The 24,188-nt window shown below is 43.1% G+C and overlaps 1 protein-coding gene across 1 annotated transcript in view; it reads left to right on the top strand.

Annotated features, from left to right (window-relative positions):
• Positions 1 to 24,188, top strand: part of TRRAP (transformation/transcription domain associated protein) — a 128,740-nt gene that overhangs the window by 100,784 nt on the left and 3,768 nt on the right. Inside the window, exons 59-71 of the mRNA XM_039880325.1 lie at positions 1,283 to 1,548; positions 1,994 to 2,094; positions 6,098 to 6,299; positions 7,514 to 7,678; positions 9,176 to 9,266; positions 10,609 to 10,808; positions 11,590 to 11,851; positions 15,024 to 15,249; positions 16,134 to 16,351; positions 17,764 to 17,948; positions 20,974 to 21,177; positions 21,266 to 21,460; positions 24,103 to 24,185. Of these exons, the coding sequence (XP_039736259.1) occupies positions 1,283 to 1,548; positions 1,994 to 2,094; positions 6,098 to 6,299; positions 7,514 to 7,678; positions 9,176 to 9,266; positions 10,609 to 10,808; positions 11,590 to 11,851; positions 15,024 to 15,249; positions 16,134 to 16,351; positions 17,764 to 17,948; positions 20,974 to 21,177; positions 21,266 to 21,460; positions 24,103 to 24,185 (2,398 nt within the window). The remainder of the gene's footprint in view (positions 1 to 1,282; positions 1,549 to 1,993; positions 2,095 to 6,097; positions 6,300 to 7,513; positions 7,679 to 9,175; positions 9,267 to 10,608; positions 10,809 to 11,589; positions 11,852 to 15,023; positions 15,250 to 16,133; positions 16,352 to 17,763; positions 17,949 to 20,973; positions 21,178 to 21,265; positions 21,461 to 24,102; positions 24,186 to 24,188) is intronic.

The following is a 24,188-nucleotide window of genomic DNA, read 5'->3' as shown; positions in this document are numbered from 1 at the left end:
AAAGAGATCATCAGAACCATGTTTTAAGATGCTTAATATGGCTGTGGGATTTTGAATGTTGACGGAAGGAAAGCTTGAGGGCAGGGGCACTAGGCTGTTCTCCTAGACATTGGTAGACAAAGAGCCAATCACAGTTGGAAAAGGTAATTGTTTGGGGAGCTAACGATTAGCAAGCTTTGGTGTCTGCACCACTCTTTTCCCAGTCTATCTTGAAGTAGCCGTAGAGCTGAGGTTTTAAAATGGGAGGGTGGGGTGGGGGTAGGGGATCAGGAGAATAGTGTCGGAGGTGAAGAATAAGTTTAAATATGGAATCTAAGGTATCTGTATATGTTAGAGGGCTTCCTTTCATAATTGAATTATGGGATCTTTGCGATAAATCAGCTTCCTGATTGACTGGTTTATTTTCTCGTTTGATCTTTGGTGTCATGCCTACTGTATAATCTCTTATGCTCGTCCCATTCAGGCAGCCCAGCAAATCATTGAACTTCAGGAAGCTGCGCAAATAAATGCAGGCTTACAGCCGACCAACCTGGGGAGGAATAACAGCCTGCACGACATGAAGACAGTGGTGAAGACCTGGAGGAACAGGCTGCCCATCGTGTCTGACGACTTGTCCCACTGGAGCAGTGTCTTCATGTGGCGTCAGCATCATTACCAGGGTAAACCTACCTGGTCCGGCATGCATTCATCATGTAATTTTCCAGACACCCCACTGTTCTGGTTTCATGTCTTTTTTTTTTTTTTTACCAGATTTTCTATTTTTTTTTTTTTTTTGGTGGGTGTGGTGGATGGTGGTGGTCTGGTGAGGGTAAAGACGAAGGTGGTGAAAGATGGGACGCATTTCCCCCTCCCTGTCACGTTTTTCTAGCTAGCCCAGAAATGCTGCTGGACATTGACTGTTGCATCGGGCTCAGGCCAGTGCCCTCGGAGCTCCAGGTTTTGGCACTCTTTGATTTGAAGCTCCCCCAAGGAAGAACTGTTCTCAGTGGCAATGTGTAGCCTTCTTCAGTTTTCTGGTCCCCTCTGCTCATCCCTTAAACCTGCCAGGCATGTTTGTTTAGAGTAACCTTCATGATTTAGGTAGCCAAGATGGTAACACTCAGTTGTTAGTGCTTTTTTTATTTTACTTTTGATATACAAGGAAAAGTAATGAGGTTTTATCACTGAGCTCCCCATTTTCATAAAGCCATGTGTGTTTGTTTTTCATTTTTTATTTGAGCCTGTGGAGGAACGCTTTGAAAATGTTTGGCATAGACTGATAAGTCATTTCTTTGCTCTCTAGCTATTGTAACTGCGTATGAAAATAGTTCTCAGCATGATCCAAGTTCAAATAACGCTATGCTTGGGGTTCACGCATCAGCTTCAGCAATCATCCAGTATGGAAAAATTGCGCGAAAACAAGGGCTGGTCAATGTAGCTCTGGATATATTAAGTCGCATTCATACTATTCCAACCGTTCCTATCGTGGATTGCTTCCAGAAGATTCGACAGCAAGTCAAATGCTACCTCCAACTGGCGGGAGTCATGGGGAAAAACGAGTGTATGCAGGTAAAGTGCCAGCGGGACGCAGTGCCTGCTCCATACTGGGGAGGTTCGGTAAAGAATGATGAGAGTGTCCCATGGAAACTCCTGGTTCAGATAATAGGGAAGGAACATTAGAACTTTCTACAAACATAGCCTTAGTAGTGGGAAACAGTCCTTCCAAAGCAAGAAAGGAAGAAGAAACCACTTGAGTATGTGAATTATATTTTATTGTTTCTGTTTTATAATAATACCCTTAAGGTATCCAGAACCGAATCTGGCATTTAGTGATTCATTTTAAATACTACTTGTCAGTCGGCAAATACTCTTGGCAGACAAATCTGTTGTCAATTTAAAAGTAACACTTGTCAGTGACCTTTAGGACTTATTGCGTAGACAAATATTTTAATGAAGTTGTTATATTATTGTCTAGAAATTCCAAGACCTTTTTCTCTATTCTTTTTTTAAACAGGGCCTTGAAGTTATAGAATCTACAAACTTAAAATACTTCACAAAAGAGATGACAGCTGAATTTTATGCACTGAAGGGAATGTTCTTGGCTCAGATCAACAAGTATGTATGTTATGTAGAAGGAGAATAAAGAAAAACTCAGCAGATTATTAAAATAGTTATTTATAATTTGAAGCCAATGCGAAGGTCAAGCTGCAAATTGGTATGATTTAGTGATAGATGTCAGGTATGATATTTCAGGTAGTATACCTCTGCAGAGATAGTAACTTGCAGCTGATTGATAAGCCAGTTTGATATGTAGTACTTTAAAAGCTTTTGGAAAAAGAGTTGCTTGAACACAGAACTGCCAGTAACATGGCTTCATTTCCGCATGTCTCAGCCTGCCGTTTTGGAACAGTTGATCCCTTTTATGAAGATGGTTTTTGTTTTAGAGCAGGGGTCAGTCAGCTGTGGCCTGCAGGCCAAATCCAGCCAGTGCCGCCTAGTTTTTGTAAACGAAGAATTGGAACACAGCATACCACTGATGTGTCTATGGCTCTTCATGCTTCAGCCACAGACTTGAGGAGTTGTGACAGAAATTGTATGGCCCACAAAGCCTAAACCATTTACTAATTGGCCCATTACAGAAAAAAGTTGCTGAACCCTGTTTTAGAGAAATGAACGTCACATGAAATTTTATAGAAAGTATACAAATGAGATATGCTTACAAGATGCTGCCTGTTGCCATATATAGGGCTTTTTAAAGCTCACTTTTCACATTTTTGGTATCTAGGGTTGCGTTTTTAGCTTATTTTAAAATAAGGAAGTGATTCTGTCAAGATAAAGGGTTTTATGCTTTTTAAAAAATGTTTTAAAGTCATATGACAATATACTATTTGGAAGTGTATACAGCTTAGTGAGTTTTACTGTCTTCACAGCATTGTACAACCATCACTACTTGGTAATTTTAGAACACTCTCATTGTCCCTGAAGGAAATCCCATACCTGTTAGCAGTTACTTCCTGTTCTCTTCCTTTGTCCTCTGACAACCACTAGTCTTTCTGTCTCTACGACTTGCTTATTCTGAACATTTCTTATAAATAAAACCATACGCAATGTGGCCTTTTGAGTCTGGCTTCTGTCACTTAGCACAGTGTTTTCAAGGTTCATCACGTTGTAGCCCGTGTTGGTGCTTCCTTCCTTTTCAGGGCCGAATAACATTCACTTTCATATTCATATATTTATTCATTTGACAATTGGTGGACTTTTGGGTCGTTTCCACTTTTTGACTATTATGAATAATGATCTGTGAGCATGCATGTACAAGGTTTTGTGTGAGTGTGTTTTCCGTTTTCTTGGGTATATGCGTAGGAGTGGAATTGCTGGGTTATGTGGTGCTTTTTTATCTTTGAGGAATTGCCCTTTTCCCATAGTAGCCATACCATTTTACATTCCCACCAGCATTGTTTGTGGTTTCCATTTTTTCAGGTTTGCATTTTTCTGGTTATAGCCATCCTAGCGAGTGAAGTGGTATCTCATTGTGGTGTTGATTTGCATTTTTCTAGTAATTAACGATGTTGAGCATCTTTTAGGTGCTTCTGTGCCATTTATGTATCTTTTTCTATAGAAATTTCTATTCAGTTATTTTGCCCATTTTTAAATTGGTTTATTTGACTTGTTATTGTTGAGTTCTAATTCTTATATGTCTAGATGTAAGTTTCTTTCAGATACATTTTTTGCAAATATTTTCTCACATTCTTTTCACTTCCTTGATGGTGTCCTTTAATGCACAGTTTACCATTTTGATGAAGTCCAATTTGTCTGCTTTTTCTTTTGTTGCTTGTACTTATGGTTTTGTATCTAAGACACCATGGCCTAACCCAAGGTTATGAGCATTTATTTACTTCTATGCTTTTTAAAGAGTTTTATAGGTTTAGCTCTTACATTTATGTTTTTAACCTATTTTGAGTTAATTTTTTTATGTGGCATGAGGACATATTTTTGCATGTGTATATCCCGTTGTCCCAGCACCATTTTCTGAAAAGACCTTATTTCTGGATACTCAATTCTGTTTCGTCAATGTGTATGTTCACTCTTACATTGGTGCCACACTGTCTTGGTTAAAGCTGCTTTGCAGTAGGTTTTGAAATTGGTAAGTAGCCTTTAACTTTATTCTTTTTCGAGTTTGTTTTTTTTGGGGGGGGGGTCAGCATTTCCATATGAATTTTAGCTTATTTCAGCAAAGAAGAAAAGACAGTTTGAATTATGCTAGAGATTGTACTGAATCTGTAGATTAATTTGGGTAGTATTGCTACTGTAACAGTATTGTGTCTCCAGTGCATGAACACAGGATGCATTTATTTTGGTTGTCTTTAGTTTCATTTAACAATGTTTATAGTTTTCAATATATAAGTCTTACATTTCTTAAATTAATTTTATTCTTAAATATTTTATTCCTTTTGTTATTTTAAATTATTTTTTTCAGATTGTTCATTGCTAAGGAATAGAACTACAGCTGAATTTTACATATTGATCTTATATTTTTCAACTTTGCTGAATTTGCCGTAATAGTTCTTTGGTCAATTCTTTAGGGCTTTCTGCATATAAGATCATGTATTCTGCAAATAGAGTTTTGCATTTTCCATTATAATCTGGTTGCCTTTTCTTTTTCTTGCCTAACTGCTCTGGCTAAGCATTCCAGCACTTATTTTATGTTTTTAAATCACCCACCCCCACGACCTCCACCCCTGACCTATGGATGTTGCCATCTCCCCTTAAGAACTGGATTTCTGAAGGCAGGACGTCTCCTCCCACTCGCTTGTGGCACACACCCAGGGCTGGAGCACCCCAGGGGTCTTGGGGCACCCAGGGGGCCTGGTGCACCTGGGGTATGGACTGTGGCTCCACTGGGGCTCGAACCCAGGACTTTCTGCGTGTAAAGCAGACATGCTAACCATCACTCTATGGAACCCGCCCCCTGCCTCCCAGCACTAAGTTTAAATAAATAAGTTTAAGGAAAATGGGCATCCTTTTCTTGTTCCTGATCATAGAGGAAAACCTTTCAGTCTTTTATCATTGAATGTGATGGGCTTTTCATATGTGACCTTCATTATGTTGAAATAGTTCTATTCCTAGTTTGTTGAGTGTTTTTATCATGAAAAGATGTTAGATTTTGTCAAATTTTTTTTCTTTATCAACTGAGATGATTGCGTTTTTCTCTTTCATTCTGTTAATGTGGTGCATTACATGGATCGACTTTGTATTTTGAACCACACCTTGCATTGTCGAGGTAAATCCCGCTTGGTCACTGTGTCTAATCCTTTAAATATCTACTCGATTTGGTTTGCTAGTATTTTGTTGAGGTTGTTTGCATCTGTATTCATAAGGGATATAGAAATGTTGTTCTCTTATGGTGTCTTATACATTGTTGGTGTGATACTAACGTGATGTAACCACTGTGGAGACTATTTAGCAGTTCCTCAAAAAATTAAGCATAGAATTATCATATGACCCATATGATAAAATTAAAGCATAGAATTAAGCAAAAAATTAAGCATAGAATTATCATATGACCCAGCAATTAGACTCCTAGGTTTATACCCAAAATAATTGAAAATGGGTGCTCATGTAGCTACTTACCTGCTCATGAATCTTCATAGCTGCACTGTTCACAATAGCCAGAATGTCAGAACAACTCAAATGAATGGATAAACAAACTGTAGCATATACATAGGATGGAATAATATTCAGTCATAAAAAGGAATAAAGTACTCATATACACTATAACATGGATGAAACTCAGAAACACTATGCTAAGTAAAAAGCCAGACACACAAAAAAATCACATGATGTATGAGTCCATTAATATGAAATATGCAGACTAGGCAGATCCTTAGAGACAGGAAGCAGGTTGGTGGTGACCAGGGGCTGGAGTTTGCAGGTGACGGATGGTGGCAGCTTAACGGCTCGGGGTTTTCTTTTGGAACCATGTAGAGGTGGTGGTTGCACAACATTTTGAATGTACTAAACACCACTGAATTGTTCACTTTATAATGGTTAATTTCATGTTATGCGAAGTTCACCTGGAAACAAAATCAAATTTGTGTTGATTTCTGTACCCTCACAGGTCTGAGGAAGCAAACAAAGCCTTTTCTGCAGCTGTTCAAATGCATGATGTGCTGGTGAAAGCTTGGGCCATGTGGGGTGATTACCTGGAGAATATCTTTGTGAAGGAGCGGCAGCTGCATCTTGGCGTGTCTGCCATTACCTGTTACCTGCATGCGTGCCGGCATCAGAACGAGAGCAAATCAAGAAAATACTTAGCCAAGGTGAGGCCAAAAGAATTGACCAAAGATTGGTCGCCTTCAAGTTTAGATGAAAATTCAGCTATTTCTGAACCTGTGCTGGGCGTGGGGCTTATTTCATGCCTTTACTCTGAATTCTCATCACTCTTCAAAGTATCTTCCATAGTTTTGTTTTAAAGTTGAGAAAACTGAGGCCTGGACATATTCAGGGTCTCAGGACTTTAAAACAGCAAAACTGAGCCTGGAGTCTGGGTCTTAGGTCACACTCTGTGTGACCTCACACCGGACAGGTTCCTAAAGACTGCTGAGGGGTCTGCAAGGAGAACTGACCTGCTAGACACCTGTTAGATTCTGATCTCTCACCTGTACGGACAGTGCACATAGAGCGGTCAGCTCTAGTCTTGGGTCACGTTGAATCACAGATTTCTGCACACACTACTGGGTGAGGTCACAGTTGCTGGTGTTCTCATCCCTTATTGTCCCAGAATGGCATTGGGCACAGGGGCGGTGACTGACGTGCCCAGCGATGATCGCTTGAGATATATCTTCGTCAGTATTGCTGCCTCTTGTCCCTAACAAGAAACATATAAATAAAACCCAGAATTAATTGTTGCAGAAAACTTAAGAATAAGTTGTTCTGCTTTTCTGTTTCATTCATTAAATGTTTGGATTTTTTTAGAATTCTTTGATGTGGTGTCAAAATTTGAAATGTACATCAGCACGTAGTCATTACAGCTGACTATAGAAACAAACCATCTGTTGTAACACAAACTACCTGAATATCTGACTCTAAATTTGCTTACTTCCGGATCTCATTGTCTCAAAATCTGTGAACACTAGGCAGCCAACATGTGGCCCATCTGATACTAGAGTGGTGTTCATCTGGGATTTGTAGCAAAAGTCCATTTTTGTTTTGGTGAGATCCCCAGTGTGAATTGGCAGGTTGGCAGGCCCTTGCCACCTGCCCGTTGCCTCCTTAGGGTCACCAGCCACCACTAGCCAGCCGATTGGATCAGTTGGTAATTGGTATTAAAGGTAAATCTAGATAAAAACCTTATTTAAATTTCAGTTTTATTTAAGGTTTATCTGTTAAGTTTGGCAATATTGTTGGCCCTTTGGTAGATGTTTTTACATTGCTAGTAAAGCTGCTCTCTCTACGTGGTATTTTAACGTTGGGAAGAAGCCACTTAAGGGCCTCAGAATTTTCATTCAACTCAGAATTTTTCCTTCTCTCTTAGGTGCTGTGGCTTTTGAGTTTTGATGATGACAAAAATACTTTGGCAGATGCTGTTGACAAGTATTGCATCGGCGTGCCACCCATCCAGTGGCTGGCTTGGATCCCTCAGCTGCTCACCTGCCTGGTTGGCTCTGAAGGAAAGCTGCTTTTGAACCTTATTAGCCAGGTGGGAATAACAAGGTGTCTTTGTGTGTGTACGTACGTACGTACACGTACACACACACACACACACACACACACACCCCATCCCCCCATCCTCTCTCTCTCTCTTCATTTCACATTCTTTTATTCCAGAAAGAAAATGTGCATGTTCAAAGTAATAAAAATAAAGAGATGGGAACATGCACACATTTAGATATCACTTGATATAAAGCACAATTAAAAATTGTTGAAGAAATACCCCAGGGTTGAAATGAAAGAATCTGCTGTAGCATTACAGTATTAAAATGGTAATTTCTTTGCTTGAACAGTTGCCACATAAGATACAAGTAAAATAAACATTCTCTTATATAGCTGCTTTCCTGTTATATGTTAGGAGCTCTTGAGAGCTTCTCTTCTGAATAAAAGTCACCCGTGAGTGTGATGGTTGTTGCCCTTTATACAGTTGTCCAGCTGCCGCTGTCTGAGGCTTAACTTTGTATGCACCTGGGGGTGGGGTTAGGGATTTGGACGGGTGGCTTTCATGACCGTTATTTGAGAATTGTTCCAGAATGTCCCTCTTCTGTGAGAAGACTCCGGGTAGAAGACGGACCCAAACAGTAGAAATTTGGAGACAGTTCAGTCTTGAATACAGTATCTTTGACTGAGCTTTCTTTTATAAATTTGTAGTCATAAAACTTTTCATGAATGAATAGCATTGTCACCAAGCACTTAGGCACATGCTGCTCATCTTCTTTCAGTTTACTTTGCTTTTTACATGTGGTGCATCATCTCCATCATACCCAGAAACGATTTTAGTTTTTTCTTGAGGGGAGGTAGCTGTTTCTAGATACAGACATTTTTCTTGGGGATTATCTGTGGGGATGTTTATTTGGTCTATTTGCTTTGTCATTCATGGAACATCTTTTAATGTTTGTTAGCCAGCCACCTTGTGGCCTGTGGCCGAGCTAGATAATATACGCTCAGCCCTTTTGAAGGAGCTGTAGAGCCCCAATTTGGTAAAACTGGTTTTTATTACTGTAAGTAGAAAATTTTCAGTTTCTTCCCTGTTGCAGTTACACAGGGTGAAGTTATTCATTAATGAGCCTGATTGTCGGTTAGCTAGAACCATATCACGGTTCCCGGTGAGCGGCACCAAACACAAGGACTGACTGGGGTCGTTTTGTGTTTGCCCAGGTGAGACCCAGGGACTTGTGCATTTCGCCTCCCTGAGATTTACTGAATCGTGGAGGTGTGGTTTCTGTGTCATTAATGGTCCCCACGCAGAACTGCTGAAATGCACCATGTTGATCTTTGTTGGATCTTTTAAAACTAAACTAGATGTTTTACTTGCTGTTTAATCTGGCCTTATGTATTAAATGATCAGTGGTGCAGTATTTGCTTCCTTGGTCCAAATGCAGACAGCTCCCCACTTAGGTTTGATATCAGTTATTTCGATACAGCCGTCTTCATCCAGGAGCACCATGGTGAGCAGTGCTCTTCATTACTCCATGTCTCTGAGCAGGTTGGACGAGTGTACCCCCAGGCAGTCTACTTTCCCATCCGGACCCTGTACCTGACCCTGAAAATAGAGCAGCGCGAACGCTACAAGAGCGGTATGTTGTGAGTGGGGCCGGCCGGCCAGGCGGCGGAGGGCTGGATTCGCGGGGCATTCCACGTCCAGAACGCTGTGCACACACTCCCGCCCCACAGCTGACTTCTTAGAGCATGGGCCGGTCTTCCCTTTAGCCAGTGAGAGGACACTTTGGGGCTAGAGGGCAAAGCTGATCTCTGCGTGAAGTTTCTGGTTCTCCTTTGCCATTATGTAATTGGGCATCCATTTACCTGAGTGATTGGATCCTTAAGTAGAAATCATATATGAAATTTTTAGCTATACATAACTACAAAGTTTAATTTGTCTCATTAGTTATAAATACACCTTGGGAAGCAGTATAAATGTCAGTTACTCTATGTTATTAAGGTTGCAAATAATCTGTCAGAAGATTCTTCAACTGTCAGAAGAATCAGCGTAGAAATCAATCTTAGCAGCTGTAAAAATTTACTCAAAATATAAGATTGGATGTATATTTTAATCGAAATCGAGCAGTCCTAGTTTGTAAAGAAGTAACTTATTTGATGGTTTCAGTTACCCATTAAGCGTGATACTTTGTAAACAATTAAGGACTGTTTGCTTCACAATGTTTTTAATACCCAGGCATTCATGCTGCCAGGCCAGAGTCTTCTTCAGGAGACTCTGCTGGGCTGTGGTGGCATTGCCTGCTGATGAGCCAGGGGGGCTAGGAGATTGTGCAGCACATGTCAGCTCTAACCTCCTAGGTCTCCCTATGTAGATTCATGGTTTGGTCATTTGAAAATTAAGATTTTTTTATTCTAAGTGAGCTGAAGCTACAAAAATGGGGTTCAGGTGTTTTATAACATTTTTCGTATAACAAGTGACTATATTTTTGAAAAATAACTGTTTTACACATGTGGTTTGGCTTTCCTAGATGAAAAAATGTAGACTTGCTCATTAACTACTTTTAGATTCTCTGAGCTATATAGTACAAGGAATGTATTGCAAATAACTTTTTCTAAACATTTAAAAAATGTTCACACTTACAGTCAAGTTAAAAAGGGAGAGTACACTGAATACTTGTACAGCCTCACTGGATTTGCTAGCTGGTGTGCTGCCACGTTTGCTTTCTGTCAATAGGTATACTTTCTTCTGAACCATTCGAAACCAGCTTGTAGACAGTCTCTCTCTGTGCCCAAGTCCCTGAGCGCACCTCTCCTTAAGACCAGGGCATTCTCCCACACAGTCCCTGGGGAAACAGCCTCATGACAAATTAGCACACCGGCAGGAACCAGCGTTCCTTTGGCCGGTGGGTCCTCTAGAGCACCGAGCTCTAGCATCGGTCAGTTTTGCGCTGACATTGGCATTGTGTGTGTTGCTCTCAGATTCTGGACAGCAGCAGCCAAGTTCAGTGGGTAACCAGTCCCATTCTGCATCAGATCCAGGGCCCATAAGAGCAACAGCACCCATGTGGCGCTGCAGCCGAATCATGCACATGCAGCGGGAGCTCCACCCAACCCTCCTGTCTTCCCTGGAAGGCATCGTCGATCAGATGGTCTGGTTCAGAGAGAACTGGCATGAAGAGGTATTTGGCTGTGGTCTCAGGACTGTGTCATTCTGTATGCTTTTGTGGCGGTGTGATCCTTAGTTAGCTGCCTGGTTGTTTCCTATATTTGTTGAACAACGGAGCAGGCAAATGTTAATGCTGCATGTGCATGCAGCTGTATTTGGAGTGGCAGACTTCAAAAGAAGATGAAATTAAGAAAGCCATTTCTGCCCTAAAATGCTTACTTCGCTCACTTGTATGTGCTCAGTCACTTCAGTGCCACCAGTTGACCAGGCAGCAGTGGTGGCCATGAGCAGGAGCAGTGGCTTAGGTAACTGACCAGCGGTTAATCCCCAGAGGTGGGAGTTAGTCTAACCCAGTGATCTTTTCAGCAGCCAGGCTATCCCCTTAATGGTGTTTGTATAAGTTGTTGATAAAACAGTCAGCTTTTGCTGCCCAGGTATTTATCTAGTCGGCCACGAGGCATCCTCGTTACTTCTGTGTTCTTCCGTGTGTGTGCATGCAGACATGCGGCATTTAGTACTTGAAGCCTCCGAAAATGAACCAACAGAGGGGTATGTGTATGACCCAAAAAGAAAGGGTGGGTTTTGTTTTTCAGTGTTCAGGATATTTATTCCTCATTGTTACAAATCATAGCTCACAGTGTGGAGCATACTGATTTGACATCAACAGTGTGCCAGGTGCCACAGAGATTGCCCCGGTGGTGGTGGGGACATGCTGGACAGATGCTTTTTGGTTGGTTAGTTGTTTGAATGGAGAGCTCTCTTTTGTGAGTTGCATTTGGTTTCTTTTCTGCCAGGTTCTCAGGCAGCTCCAGCAAGGCCTGGCGAAATGTTACTCTGTTGCATTTGAGAAAAGTGGAGCAGTGTCAGATGCCAAAATCACCCCTCACACCCTGAATTTCGTCAAGAAGTTGGTGAGCACGTTTGGGGTGGGCCTGGAGAACGTGTCCAACGTCTCGACCATGTTCTCCAGCGCCGCCTCCGAGTCTCTAGCCAGGAGGGCGCAGGCCACTGCTCAGGACCCTGTTTTCCAGAAGCTGAAGGGCCAGTTCACAACTGGTGAGTCTGACTTGTTCCTTCTGCAGTGGGGAAGTGTGCACTCACTGTTTTTCTTCGGTCTTTAACATATAAGGTAACTGTATTCGTTTATTTTCTTACTGCTTTACTGAGCAAGCCGGTTATACTGTGTTTAGACTCAGATCACAAGAAAACCATGATAGTCGCCAGCCTGGGGCTACATGTCCTCTCCATTGAAGGGTCGAGGTTTGGACCTGGAGCGCCAGGCTCTACTATAGGCTTGGAAATAGGAGGGTTTTGGGCTGAACCTTCTGCTCCCTGAATCCCTCCTTCCACTTGACTTTCGTGGGGAAACTCAACAGTGTTAAGTAAGATAAGTCAGATTCAAAAGTGCAGGGCTCTAGGTGATAAGTAAAGTTCAAACTTGTGTGGGATTCTGGTGGCGGAATGATAGGGAGATTGTGTTTTTATTACTTTTCCCTGGTTCAGGTTCATGCATTTTACTAGACCCAAGGAGCATGAATCCTGGCTCCACCAGATTCTGTGTGATCCAAGTTAAACGGGCCAGTCTCCCTCAGCCTAAGTTTTTATCTGTCAGGAATCCTCATCCCCCTAGCACAAGCAGATATGACAGTGTCCCCTGGAGCTCGGAGCATTTGTCCCCACTCCTGCTGTGTCTCCATCCCACTGTTCCCTCTGGCAGAGTATCTAGGGTAGGCTCTCTCCTTCCGGGAACCCCAGGTCCCATACTTTAGCCCGAGTAACTTTTGCAGGCTTTCATGTCTTGAGTGTTAACCTATAAGTGATTATCATGTGAGAACAAACTTTGGTAAAATCTCCCAGAGCTAAAAGAAACATTTTAGCTTAATGACTGCTTTTGTAACTATACTTAAATTATTCTTCACTGATTTGTTAAGCCATAGAATAAGTGGTTCACATTTTTAGATGTTTAAAGTATCTTTTAAAGACCCATTCTTTTGTGGTTAAAACATGTATATATGTAGAGTAGGTTGAAACAATGTAAAAGAAAATATCCCACTAATTGTTAAGGATACTTAGCAGTTGCCACCATGACTTACTCTAACTCCATAGGAAATACGGCACAGGCCCTGCTGTCATGCTAGGAGGCCCCGGGGCACCGGGTGTCCAGTCTCTGAGGCCTGAGCTGCTGAGCCACCACTTAGGGACATGCTCTGAAAAATATGAGTCCTGCCTTCATATCTTTAACCCTGAACTGCTTCTATCGTCTTAGATTTTTTTTTTTGTAAAGGTCACGTGACATGTCATCTGTCCCCTTACTCTGGGAAAGGAAGAGTTTGAGGTGAAGGTTTTATGGGAATCATCGTATCTTACTTAAAAGAAGTGACGTTCAGTGTGTCTTCATCTTCAAATTCCAGATTATTAAATCAAATGTAGTCTGAAATGAAAGAGAGAATTAAAAGTGGGACACATCATCTGGATTTGATATTAAAAAAAAGACAAAACTGAAACTTGAAGATGGCCATTAGATCTGACCACTCTCAAACTGTAGCAAGTTTCAGGTACTTAAATCAGGAGCTCTCCAGCCCATCTGGTCATCTGTGCCCAGGAAGGACCATCTCTGTATCCCAGCGCTGTGTTCCAGCTGTAAGGAGGTGGAAGGAGGTCCAGACACAGAGCATCAGATTATCCCAGAGAGCGACAACTTATTTTCATGCAGGGACTCACACACGAATGTTCATAGCCACTTTATTAGTAATAGCCCCAAACTGAAAACTATGCAGATGCCCCTTGGAGAATGGATAAACAAAGTATGGTACTTCCATACTCACATAAAATAAATAAATAAAGACTTAACACACAGCAACTTGGATGAACCTCAGAGAAATTGCGCTGAGTGCAAAAAGCCAATCTCAAAAGGATACCTAGTGCATGATTCTTGTTTATGAAACATTTGTGAAATAATGTAATACTAGGGTTGGAGAACTGATTGGTGGCCAGGCATTAGGTTTGGGGGACGAGGTGGGTGTGGCTGTCAGGGGCTCCTCAAGGCAACCTGGGGATTGACAGGAGAGCACCTTGACTGTAGTGCTGGTTATACTGGGGACAAGGTTATACCCTCTGTGGTGCCTCCTGTGTTAGTATCGATCAGGCCCTCACTGGTTCCTGGTTTGAAACTCCTGTTGTTGACCCCTTAGCTGTTTTCTCTGTATTTCACTCCAGTCCAGCCTGCGGCAGCCCTCGAGAAGGTGGAGATGGGGGGAGGCGAGTCTTGGCTGAGTCTGCAGGAGGCTCTGCCTCCAGCGAGGCTGTGAGAAGAGGGGACAGGAGTCTGGGCAGGACCTGTGCCTTCTAGGGCAGCCTTGCCCAGACTCACCCCACACGACCTAACTCTGGGCAAATGAGAATGCAGAAGAGCGTTTGAAAGGGGCGCTGGAGAGCCCTGGCACCTGTGCTACAGTCAGCTTGTGTGTGAAGGCGCCTCTGCCGCACCCATTTTCACTTGGGCCTCAGGATAATCAGTCCTTGTCAGCATGAGGACACTGCTTACTTGTAGCTCCTGTAAATCCATGTTTTAAACAGAAATGATTGGGCTTTTCCTGACCTTCGGGCTCTGGCAAGTTGGGGCGATGAGAATCCCTTCCTCCACTTGTGCTGATCTGGGTGGGAAATGAGGTGTTTTTAAAGAAGGACTTTTCAATTTCATTGACCTTTTAATATTGAGTATTAAAAAAATTGAACACTAATCAGGGTATTTTTAATTGCTTAAGCAAAAATTTGTTTTCCATTTTTGTCATTTTGATTTCTTCCCATAATTCCTTCTCATGAACTGATTTATAATTTAGTAGCTTCAGCTTGATGACTGTGTTGGCTTTGACTCAAGGGCCTTAGTTTCCCTGGGTGATGCTTGTTTTCAGAGGTGACCTCTAGGCACCTTTTGGAGGGCTTGATGCTGAGACATTTATGTCGCGGCCTTGTGGGTTCCCCGCATTTTTCCTGAAGGGGGCCAGTTGAGGGTGAGGTTCCAGTGTTGTTCATCTCGGTCACCAGGAGAGCAGGCACACGCCAGGGCTTTGCTTGCTCTCCCCAGCCCCAACTGACACTTTAAAGAGCAAGAGGGATTCTGGGGCTTGGCGCCTGTGCGTAGCTGGGAGGTGCTTGAGCAGACATTTGGGAGTGGAGTAGAGATAGCCCAGATGACTGACGATGTCTTTAATCATATTTTATTTTGAAGATTTTGACTTCAGTGTTCCAGGATCCATGAAGCTTCATAATCTTATTTCTAAATTGAAAAAGTGGATCAAAATCCTGGAGGCCAAAACCAAGCAGCTTCCAAAATTCTTCCTCATAGAAGAAAAGTGCCGATTTTTGAGCAATTTCTCAGCGCAGACAGCTGAAGTAGAAATCCCGGGGGAGTTTCTGATGCCAAAACCGACACATTATTATATCAAGATTGCTCGGTGAGTGCTCCCGGCCCAATCACTAACTTGTCCCCAGCAAACAGAGCCATGACAGGCCTGCAGGGCAGACCCGGTGCAGCGTTTCAGAGAACACAAAATTGTTCTAGAATATGAGTGATCAAGCACCTGAAAGGGACTGGTTTGATGGGTTAAATGTTTGTTTGAGTCAAGTTTGTGTTTGTGTCCAAAACAACCTTTTCTGAATCACCATGAACTTGACAGTTTCCTAGTCTTCTGTAAACTCTTAAAGCACAGTATTCAAAACAGAGTCGGACAGTTGTAAAATTTCAAAGAGTATGTTGCCTATCGTTCGAAATGTAAAGAGTGCTATGAAGAGCCTTCCCTCAGCGCATGCGTGTTTCATTTTATTTCCAAATAAGAGCAAGGCTCTGCTTTTCCATTCAGCCAGGATTCGGTTCCCCTTTCCTCCAAAGCCAACTCGGGCCCTGGCCAGCCCTCCTCCCCGACTTCATCAGTGGCCGAGGCCCGCGGTGAGCGTGAGGGCAAGGGTGTGCCAGGCCCCACACTTGCTCCTCAGGGCACCTGTGAGTGCCAGCCAGGACCGTCCTCCCAGTGGTCAGCCCCGGGCCCTCCCAGCTCTGCTGCTGTGCTCAGGGCCAGGTTCACAGCCCGTCTCTAGCTCCTGGGCTTGGACCTCGGCATGATTCTTTTGAAACTCTGGCTTCATCTTCTCTTTTGCCTTTTGTTCTTCCTCTGCCATGGTTTCTGCTGTTTTGTGATATTATTGCACTGTAACTACATAGTCTGGTTTTTTCCATGACAGTTCTCACTGCCGCTTTTGGAAAGCTCCGCTTTCTTCTCAAAGAAAAGAGTTGGCCATTGAGACTTGGAGTCAGTGCTTCACGGTTTGCTTGTTTTGGTAGGTTTATGCCCAGGGTAGAAATTGTGCAGAAGCACAACACCGCAGCCAGGAGACTGTACATCCGCGGGCACAATGGCAAGATCTACCCGTACCTCGTCATGAATGACGCCTGCCTGACAGAGTCCCGGAGGGAGGAGCGCGTGCTGCAGCTGCTCCGCCTGCTGAACCCCTGCTTAGAGAAGAGAAAGGAAACCACAAAGAGGCACTTGTTTTTCACAGGTAGGAGAGCTGCATTGGGGGTGCAGCGCAGCAGTGCTCATTAGTCTGAGAGTTTTCACATGTACCCTTTGTCAGCGGCTGGGACCGCACTGGGCTGCAACAAGCTAGGCAGTCCTAGCGGGGAGAAACAAGTCCCCCGGACAGAGCCCCAGCTCCTGGAGGGAGCCCCTCCCGGCCTTTAGGTTCCTCACTGCAAGATGGGTGCTTTGACGAGTATTTCCAAAGGGAGGCGCCATGCCCGTGCACCCTGTGTCTTTACTTCCCTGGGAATCTTCCACGCCGTGGTAAAGCCTGGGCTGACGGAGGGCTTGTAGCGGGCCTGATACCAGCACACTTCAGTGTTCGGTGAGGTCTCTGAACTCCTGGACCTCACACTGCAGCCTTGTGGACACTGCCTGAGCTTGCCTTCAGGAAGTGAGATGCAGGGCTTGGGGAAAGCCACAGAAATCTTGGTCAAGTGACAACCAGCGGCATCTGAGGGAAGTCTTTCATAACTGAGTTGTTGTGGGTGTTTCATGACTGACCTGTTTTCTGTCTGTAACGGGCATAGATGAGATGCCTGTGGTTCCACCCGGAGAAGAAAACTGTTGTTAAAACATTTTATCATTTAGTCGCTAAAGTTAGGAGCCCATTTCAGTGCATGTTATCTAGTCAGATAGGGAAATTTCTTCTGATAGCTAAGGTGTAATCCAACCCATTTTGACCTAAAATTTCTTACTCTTAAGTTCAGTATCCCCAAATTAAGAAGTAGGTTAAAAAACCAAGTCTAAGGAAGCTGTATGCATTTTAACATGTATATAACATGATCTATGGTGTTGATCCCAGCTGTGGGTAATAGGTCGTTCTTTACTTCTTCTAAAGAAACAAACTCTTAGTTGTCGTCAAATGGTAGTGCAGATCCATGCCCTGGAGTCCTTTTGGAATTTCTTTATAGATTGAAGCCGTGGCAGCAAGCTAGTAGCTGTGGTTTAACTGACAGAAGACTGAATTCTTTTCTTCAGAAGTCAGACCATCTGTGTGCACCACGCCGACATGACCCACGGGCAGGCGGTCCCCACAGCCTAGTGACGGGCAGTGCAGGCGCAGGTTCACGGTCACCGCTCACCGGCTCAGCAGCCCTAGTGCAGTTGGCAGAGTCTCTTATTTTTTGTTTAAGACTGCCTCCTAATGAATTTCTGTTCATCTGTGTCTTAAACACAGGGTGATGGTGGCTCAGGCTCCGTCACCAGTAAATTGAGTTTCACGGTACATGCTGTGAGCCCAGTTCTCCCCACTTTACCCCACACTCGCTTCCTCTGCTCATGATGGGGGCCCAGTCACCTCTGCTCCTGGATGTCCCTGAAGGTGAAGTGACACTGCCCCCTGGTTATTTACTCTCAGCTGCCTCCATGTCTCTCGCCCTTTCTCCTCAGTTCCGAGAGTTGTGGCGGTGTCCCCGCAGATGCGCCTCGTGGAAGACAACCCCTCTTCTCTCTCCCTTGTGGAAATCTACAAGCAGCGCTGTGCCAAGAAGGGCATCGAGCACGACAACCCCATCTCCCGTTACTATGACAGACTGGCCACGGTACAGGCGCGTGGGACCCAAGCCAGCCACCAGGTACTGAATTGGGACAGTCAGGACTTCGAGCTGCTGCCTGAGGCCTCAAATGCGGCTACTTTCTGGTTACTTCTATGACAGTGTGCTTAGAGAAGTAGTGGGTGTTGGGGGACGGGGTGAGAAGGTGGAAATGCGCTGGCCATGGACCTCAGTGGAGTGACGTCTGCTGTGTGCCATTTGTTATAGTGGGACAGAGGTAAGTTTTCAACCTTGGAGAGTTTCTTAATCCTTTACCTGCACTTAAAACAAGCTTGTGGGAGTCAGTGGTCTCTATTTGTAAATACGTGCCTCTACTAGAAATCCTTTATTGTTTATAAACAGCACGTGTAACTTATCAAGCTGGTGATTGGTCCAGCTTAGAAACAGTGCTGGTTCCTGCTGGGCCAACTAGAGATGCTGACAAAACAAAATAATTCCAGCTTCATGCCCTCCTCTTACTCTTTGTACCCTAGTTGTATTATTAACTTTGATCTTCTATCTTTTGAATTTTTTTGTAACATCTTTATTGAGATATATTTCATATGCCATAAAAAAATCACCCTTTAAAACGTACAATTCAGTGTTTTCAGTATAGTCACAGTTTTGCAGTCACCATCTTTAAAACATTTCATCACCCCAAAAAGAAACCTCATGCCTGTTTTGAGTCATGCCCTATTCCTCTCTGTCCCCAGGCCCTGGCAGCCACAGATCTTTCTGTCTCTGTGAATTTTCTTATTCTGGGTATATCATATGCATGGAGTCATATAATACATGGGCTTTTGTGGCTGGCTTTCTTCACTTAGATAATGTTTTTAAGCTTCATTCATTTTGTAGCATGAGTTAGTAGTTTGTTTCTGCTGATGGACTTCTGTGTTCTTGATACTTTTTGAGTATTGTAATTAATGCTGCTGTGAACATTCGTGTACATGTTTTTGTGTGGACGTATGCTTTCATTTCTCTTAGATATATACCTAGTAGAATTGCTGGGTTATATGGTAACTCTTAACATTCTGATGAACTGCCGAATTATTTCCCAAAATGACCGCAATGTATGAGGGTTCTAATTTCTTTTTGATTACAGCTGTCCTAGTGGGTGTGAAGTGCTAGCTCATTTTGTTGATAGTGATATTGAACATCTTTTCAAGTGCTAATTGGCTGTTTGCAAAATATTTTTGGAGAAAAGTCTATTCAAGCCCTTTGCTCATTTTTAAATTGGGGTTTTTGTCTTTTTATCGTTGATTCAAAGAATGCTTTATATATTCCGGATATAAGTGACTTAATAGCTTCCCTGTGTATTGGCTATGTTTTCCTGATTTTTTGCATGTCATAATTTTTTTGTTGAAAACTGGACATTTTAAATAATGTGGCAACTCTAGAAATGAGATCCTTCCTCCTCCCCCCCCATTCAAGGTTTGTTGTTGTTGCTGTTTGTTTAATGACTTCTCTGGACTAATTCTGTAAAGTCTATGTTTTTGTCATGTGCAGCTCTCGAAGTCTGCTCAGTTAGCTCAGTCATCAGCTAATGGTTTGAAAGAGATTTTCTTAAATGCCTTGAACCAATAAGTCTCACTTTTTTGCGGGCCTTCGTGCGCGTATGTGTCAGGACATACCTTCGACATGGCCAGGTAGTTTGCAGCTCCGCCTTAACCTTTACTTTCCGCTAGTGCAGTGTCTCAAGGTCAACCAGAAGTGAGTGCAGACGGCCTTCTGAGGTTTTTCATGAGCATGAGAATGGCCTTCTAGATTCTCAGGAATATATTACGTTGGAGCTTTTCAAATGTCATCTCATTCTGCAGCTCTTCCTCTTGTTTGGCCAGGCTCTGTGCACTCCAGCTGTATCACTGCCTCAGCACCTGCGATGTTAAACTGTTGTCACTGTGTGCTTTTCAGCAAATACCTTTCAAATAGGATGTTCCTCACTGAGTGGACTCTGAGTTCAGTCAAATGAGATGATCCTGGTGAGTGAGACTTTTCTCAGGAAGCTGCCAGACAGGTCAGATAGTGGCATTTCTCTGGAGTTGAGGCTTTTTTGGGGATCACCAACTCCAGTCTGCTCACTCCATGACAGGTTGCAATTTTTCGTAGCTACCAAGCTTGCAAGGCTGTCCTAGAGCTGTGGAGAAAAGGGGATGGAAATGCAACAGTTAAAATACTACAAAGTTTACTGTTTTCACCAAGATCAGCCTTTTTTTTTTTTTAAATCTTGAATAAAAGTTGCTCAGATTGTTGTAAGCCTTTGTTTAATTTTCAGAGTTCTGGAAAAGGTTATTTTGATGATTTTTGTCAGTGTTCTTAATTGCTTTTATGGAGGAGCAGATTTTGGAAGTCCTCACTCTGCTATCTCAGAAATGCTTCTTTCCATTTTACAGATGAAGAAATGGACGGAAACTGAATGTGTGGTTGATGGTCTGCATGGTTCTTGGTTTGCTCAGGGCTGGCATTCTAGTGGTTATTCAGAGGACATGGGTAGGACTTAGCCCAGAATAGACTTTGTATTTTTACCAGTTGGTCTAACAGGAACTAAATTAACTCAGTAAACTTTTTATTGAGGTTGTCTCTCAATTCGTGATGTTTGCAATAGCCTTGTGAGTCTTCCAGTACCAGAGTTCAGTTTAAAGTGTTGTGTGACATCTGCTCTAAATTTAGACTAGCTCCTTCGGTTTGTAAAACTTTTTTGTCTTTAATAGTCTTAGATGTGAAGTGGTATTGTTGGTAGCCAATTGTTCTCTTGTTCTGTTTGTTAACCGGCCTGGCATATTTTGTAGTTATTCAGATATTTGCCTCATTTTTCGGTAAGACGGGTATTGCACATCCTGCATCTGAGGCTTTTATGTAGTTAGACAGCTCCGTTGTTGCTTTGAGCACAAGATACGGAACCCTGGAGGGAAATCGACCAATCTTGTGCATCTTCATGTTTAGTCAAAGGACACTGCACATGTGTTTGTTGACAAAATTCACTGTACTGGTGCTAAGAAATTATAATTTGAACATGTTTTCCTTTTGAAAAAATCAGGCGGAAGAGTCACGGAGCAATATATTGTTTCAGGTCCTTCGAGACATCCTCAAGGAGGTTCAGAGCAATATGGTGCCACGCAGCATGCTTAAGGAGTGGGCACTGCACACCTTTCCCAACGCCACAGACTACTGGACGTTCCGGAAGATGTTCACCATCCAGCTTGCTCTGATTGGCTTTGCAGAATTCGTCTTGCATTTAAATAGACTCAACCCCGAGATGTTACAGATCGCTCAGGTAATTTGGTGTCAACAGCCCGACTCTCTCCTTGAGACGTCTGCATTCTGCTGTTGAAGTTCCTAAAATGTCTCCTTCTGAAATTTAGGACACTGGCAAACTGAATGTTGCCTACTTTCGATTTGACATAAACGATGCCACTGGAGATTTAGATGCCAACCGTCCTGTCCCTTTTCGCCTCACACCCAACATTTCTGAGTTTCTGACCACCATTGGCGTCTCTGGCCCGTTGACCGCCTCCATGATCGCTGTTGCCCGGTGCTTCGCCCAACCAAACTTTAAGGTAGGTCATGAAGTGGTCTCGTGAAAAGCGCAGGTTGAGGTTCTCAGAGCACACTATGGCCTCACCAGAGGTGCCAATCTGTTATCGGGGCGCACGGCGTCAGAGGAGTGCATTGTTGCCGTGCAAGTAAAGCTTATGCACCTGGGAAAAGAGTTTAAAATGCTCTCTATCCAGAGTGTTCAGGATGTTGGGGAACCCAGTTTACAAAAAGTAATCTAGAAACTTCTATCGGATAATTTTCCCCTACTGTTTCCATTACGTGCCAGTCTTGTTTACTCCATTTGATAGCTGTCTTCTGTTTCTCGTTTTGTAAACCTTTCTGCTCTAAAGGGCAGAAGTGTTCTCTGTAGGGTGGCACCTGTTTTACTAGGGTTGTAGTGGTGGGCCCTAAATGAATGTGACATGTGAGGCACATAGTAAATTTCCAGTGAAACGAGATATGGCAAGATGCCCCTGGCCATGTGTGATGGCTCTGCCCGCAGTGACGGGACAGCAGCCACATCTGCCATTTCCTGGATGCCATCTTGGAGTCTGGCACTGCACTGGCTGCTTTGATGGATTCTCAGCAGCTTCTCCCAGCAAATGTACAGATGGGGATGCTAAAGCCAGGGAAAGTGAGTGAGTGGCATGTCAGACGTCACATAGATGGGGGAGGGCAGACGGGATTCAGATCCAGTGCATGCTGACTCTGAGTCTGTCTTCACTATTGGGTAGAACAGTTTACCTATTTTTTTTTTTTTTATTAACTTTCAAGATCAGTGATACATTTTTTTTTCCCTTGTTTTTTCCCCTCAGATAAGCAGTTTGTGTCTAGAGAAGGCTTCAGACACCAGTTGCTTTCCCAAAACATTTACTCAGGATGTTTTTAAATTATTGACTAAACTCTTAACTGTGATCAAAGATTTTACATCTTGATCTTTTTAATGTGCAGCTGTACATGTCCATCAGTGTGGAATGCTATCTTGGGACATCATGATGAACTGTTTTGAACATGAGTAAAAATAAATAGCCTTTAGGTTTCTCCTTGAGTAAGGAGTTAGCGCTCTAAGGCAGTCAGTTGCAGTTCACTGTTAGCCACTTTGCTTTAAGGCTTGAAATACGAAGTTCTTGTTTAGATAGAAATGTTATCCTTCTGGAAAAAATCATAGGGTAATCTTTAGAATGATATTTTAATTTGAAAGCTTTAAAAAGAATGAAGAAGGCACAACTTATTTTAATTTATCTTTTAACTACAGTTGACATACAATATTATATGTTTCAGGTGCATAGCATAATGATTAGACATTTATAAACCTTACAAAGTGGTCCCCCCATTAAATCTAATATCCATCTGGTACCATACATAGTTATTACAATATTATTGACTATATTTTTTAAGCTGTATTTTACATCCCTGTGACTATTTTTGTAACTGGCGATTTGTACTTAATCCCTTTCACCTTTTTTTTACCCAGCCCCCTAACTCCCCTTCCATCTTGTGACCATCAGTTTATTCTCTGTATCTATGAATTTGTTTCTGTTTCATTTGCTCATTTTTTTTCAACTCCATATATAAGTGAAATCATGAGATTTGACTTTCTATTTGACTTATTTTACTTAGCATAATACCCTCTAGGTCCATCCATGTTGTTGCAAATGGTAAGATTTCATTCTTTTTTATGGTTGAGTAATATTCCATTGTATGTGTGTACCACCTCTTCTTTATCCATTTGGTTACTGTGAACACTTAAGGTGCTTCCATATCTTGCCTATTGTAAATGATGCTGCAGTGAACATGGTGTATATATCTTTTAGAATTAGTTTTTCTGTTTTCTTCAGATAAATACCCAGAAGTGAAATTGCTGGGTCATATGATCTGTTTTTAATTTTTTGAGGAACTTCCTTACTGTTTTCCATAGTGGCTGCATCAGTTTACATTCCCAGCAGCAATGCACGAGGCTTCGCTTTTGTCCACATCCTTGCCAACACTTGTTTATTGATTTATTGAAAACAAGGCCTGGTACAGTGTGGAAGAACACTGCGTTACTCACTGCATAGACGTGCTGGTATAGATGGGGAGACCCTGGGCCTTCTCCAGACTCTGGGATTTCTTCATAGCCTAAGTACATTGAATGCCTTCACATTAAGCTCAAATGTAGACCATTCTCATCGCACGTCCCCTCTGAGACCCCCTTAAGCCTTCTTCACCTCTTCACAGCACCCAGCACTACCTGGCATGTTACACATTTCTCTGTTGGGACATGAGTTGCATCAGGCAGGGGTGTTGGTGTTTGATCACTCTCAACTGCAGTGGTGGAAGCGACCTGCCTGTCCAGGCCCTTGACAGGTAGTCAGTGCATGGAGTGGAACAGGAATAGACAAATTGGCTCCAGTAAGTGGCACAAGGCGGCAGGCGCCATCAGGTGTGTGTGCCTTAGCTCTGTTAAAGTCCAGACAGAAACGCCGTGCCTTCGTGCCGAGGCTAGGCCACTGCTCCCTATGGAGCGCTTCATACCCCAGTGGCTTCCCAAGTGCATCTGCAGGGCACACGGCCTGGCCCCGGAGCTGACCGCCCGGCGGGACCAAGCCCATGCTCACTGGGAAGCCGCCCCTCTGGGTTATTCTCAGTTAAACGCGGATTGTTTCATTTTCTCCTCGCACAGGTGGACGGCATCCTGAAAACTGTACTTCGGGACGAGATTATTGCTTGGCACAAAAAAACACAGGAGGACACCTCCTCTCCTCTGTC

The sequence above is a fragment of the Pteropus medius genome, unplaced genomic scaffold (assembly GCF_902729225.1).
Source record: "Pteropus medius unplaced genomic scaffold, Ma_sr-lr_union100, whole genome shotgun sequence".
NCBI classification, from domain to species: Eukaryota; Metazoa; Chordata; class Mammalia; order Chiroptera; family Pteropodidae; genus Pteropus; species Pteropus medius.
Note: the sequence above shows the minus strand (reverse complement) of the source record. Positions and strands in the feature narration are given on the sequence as shown.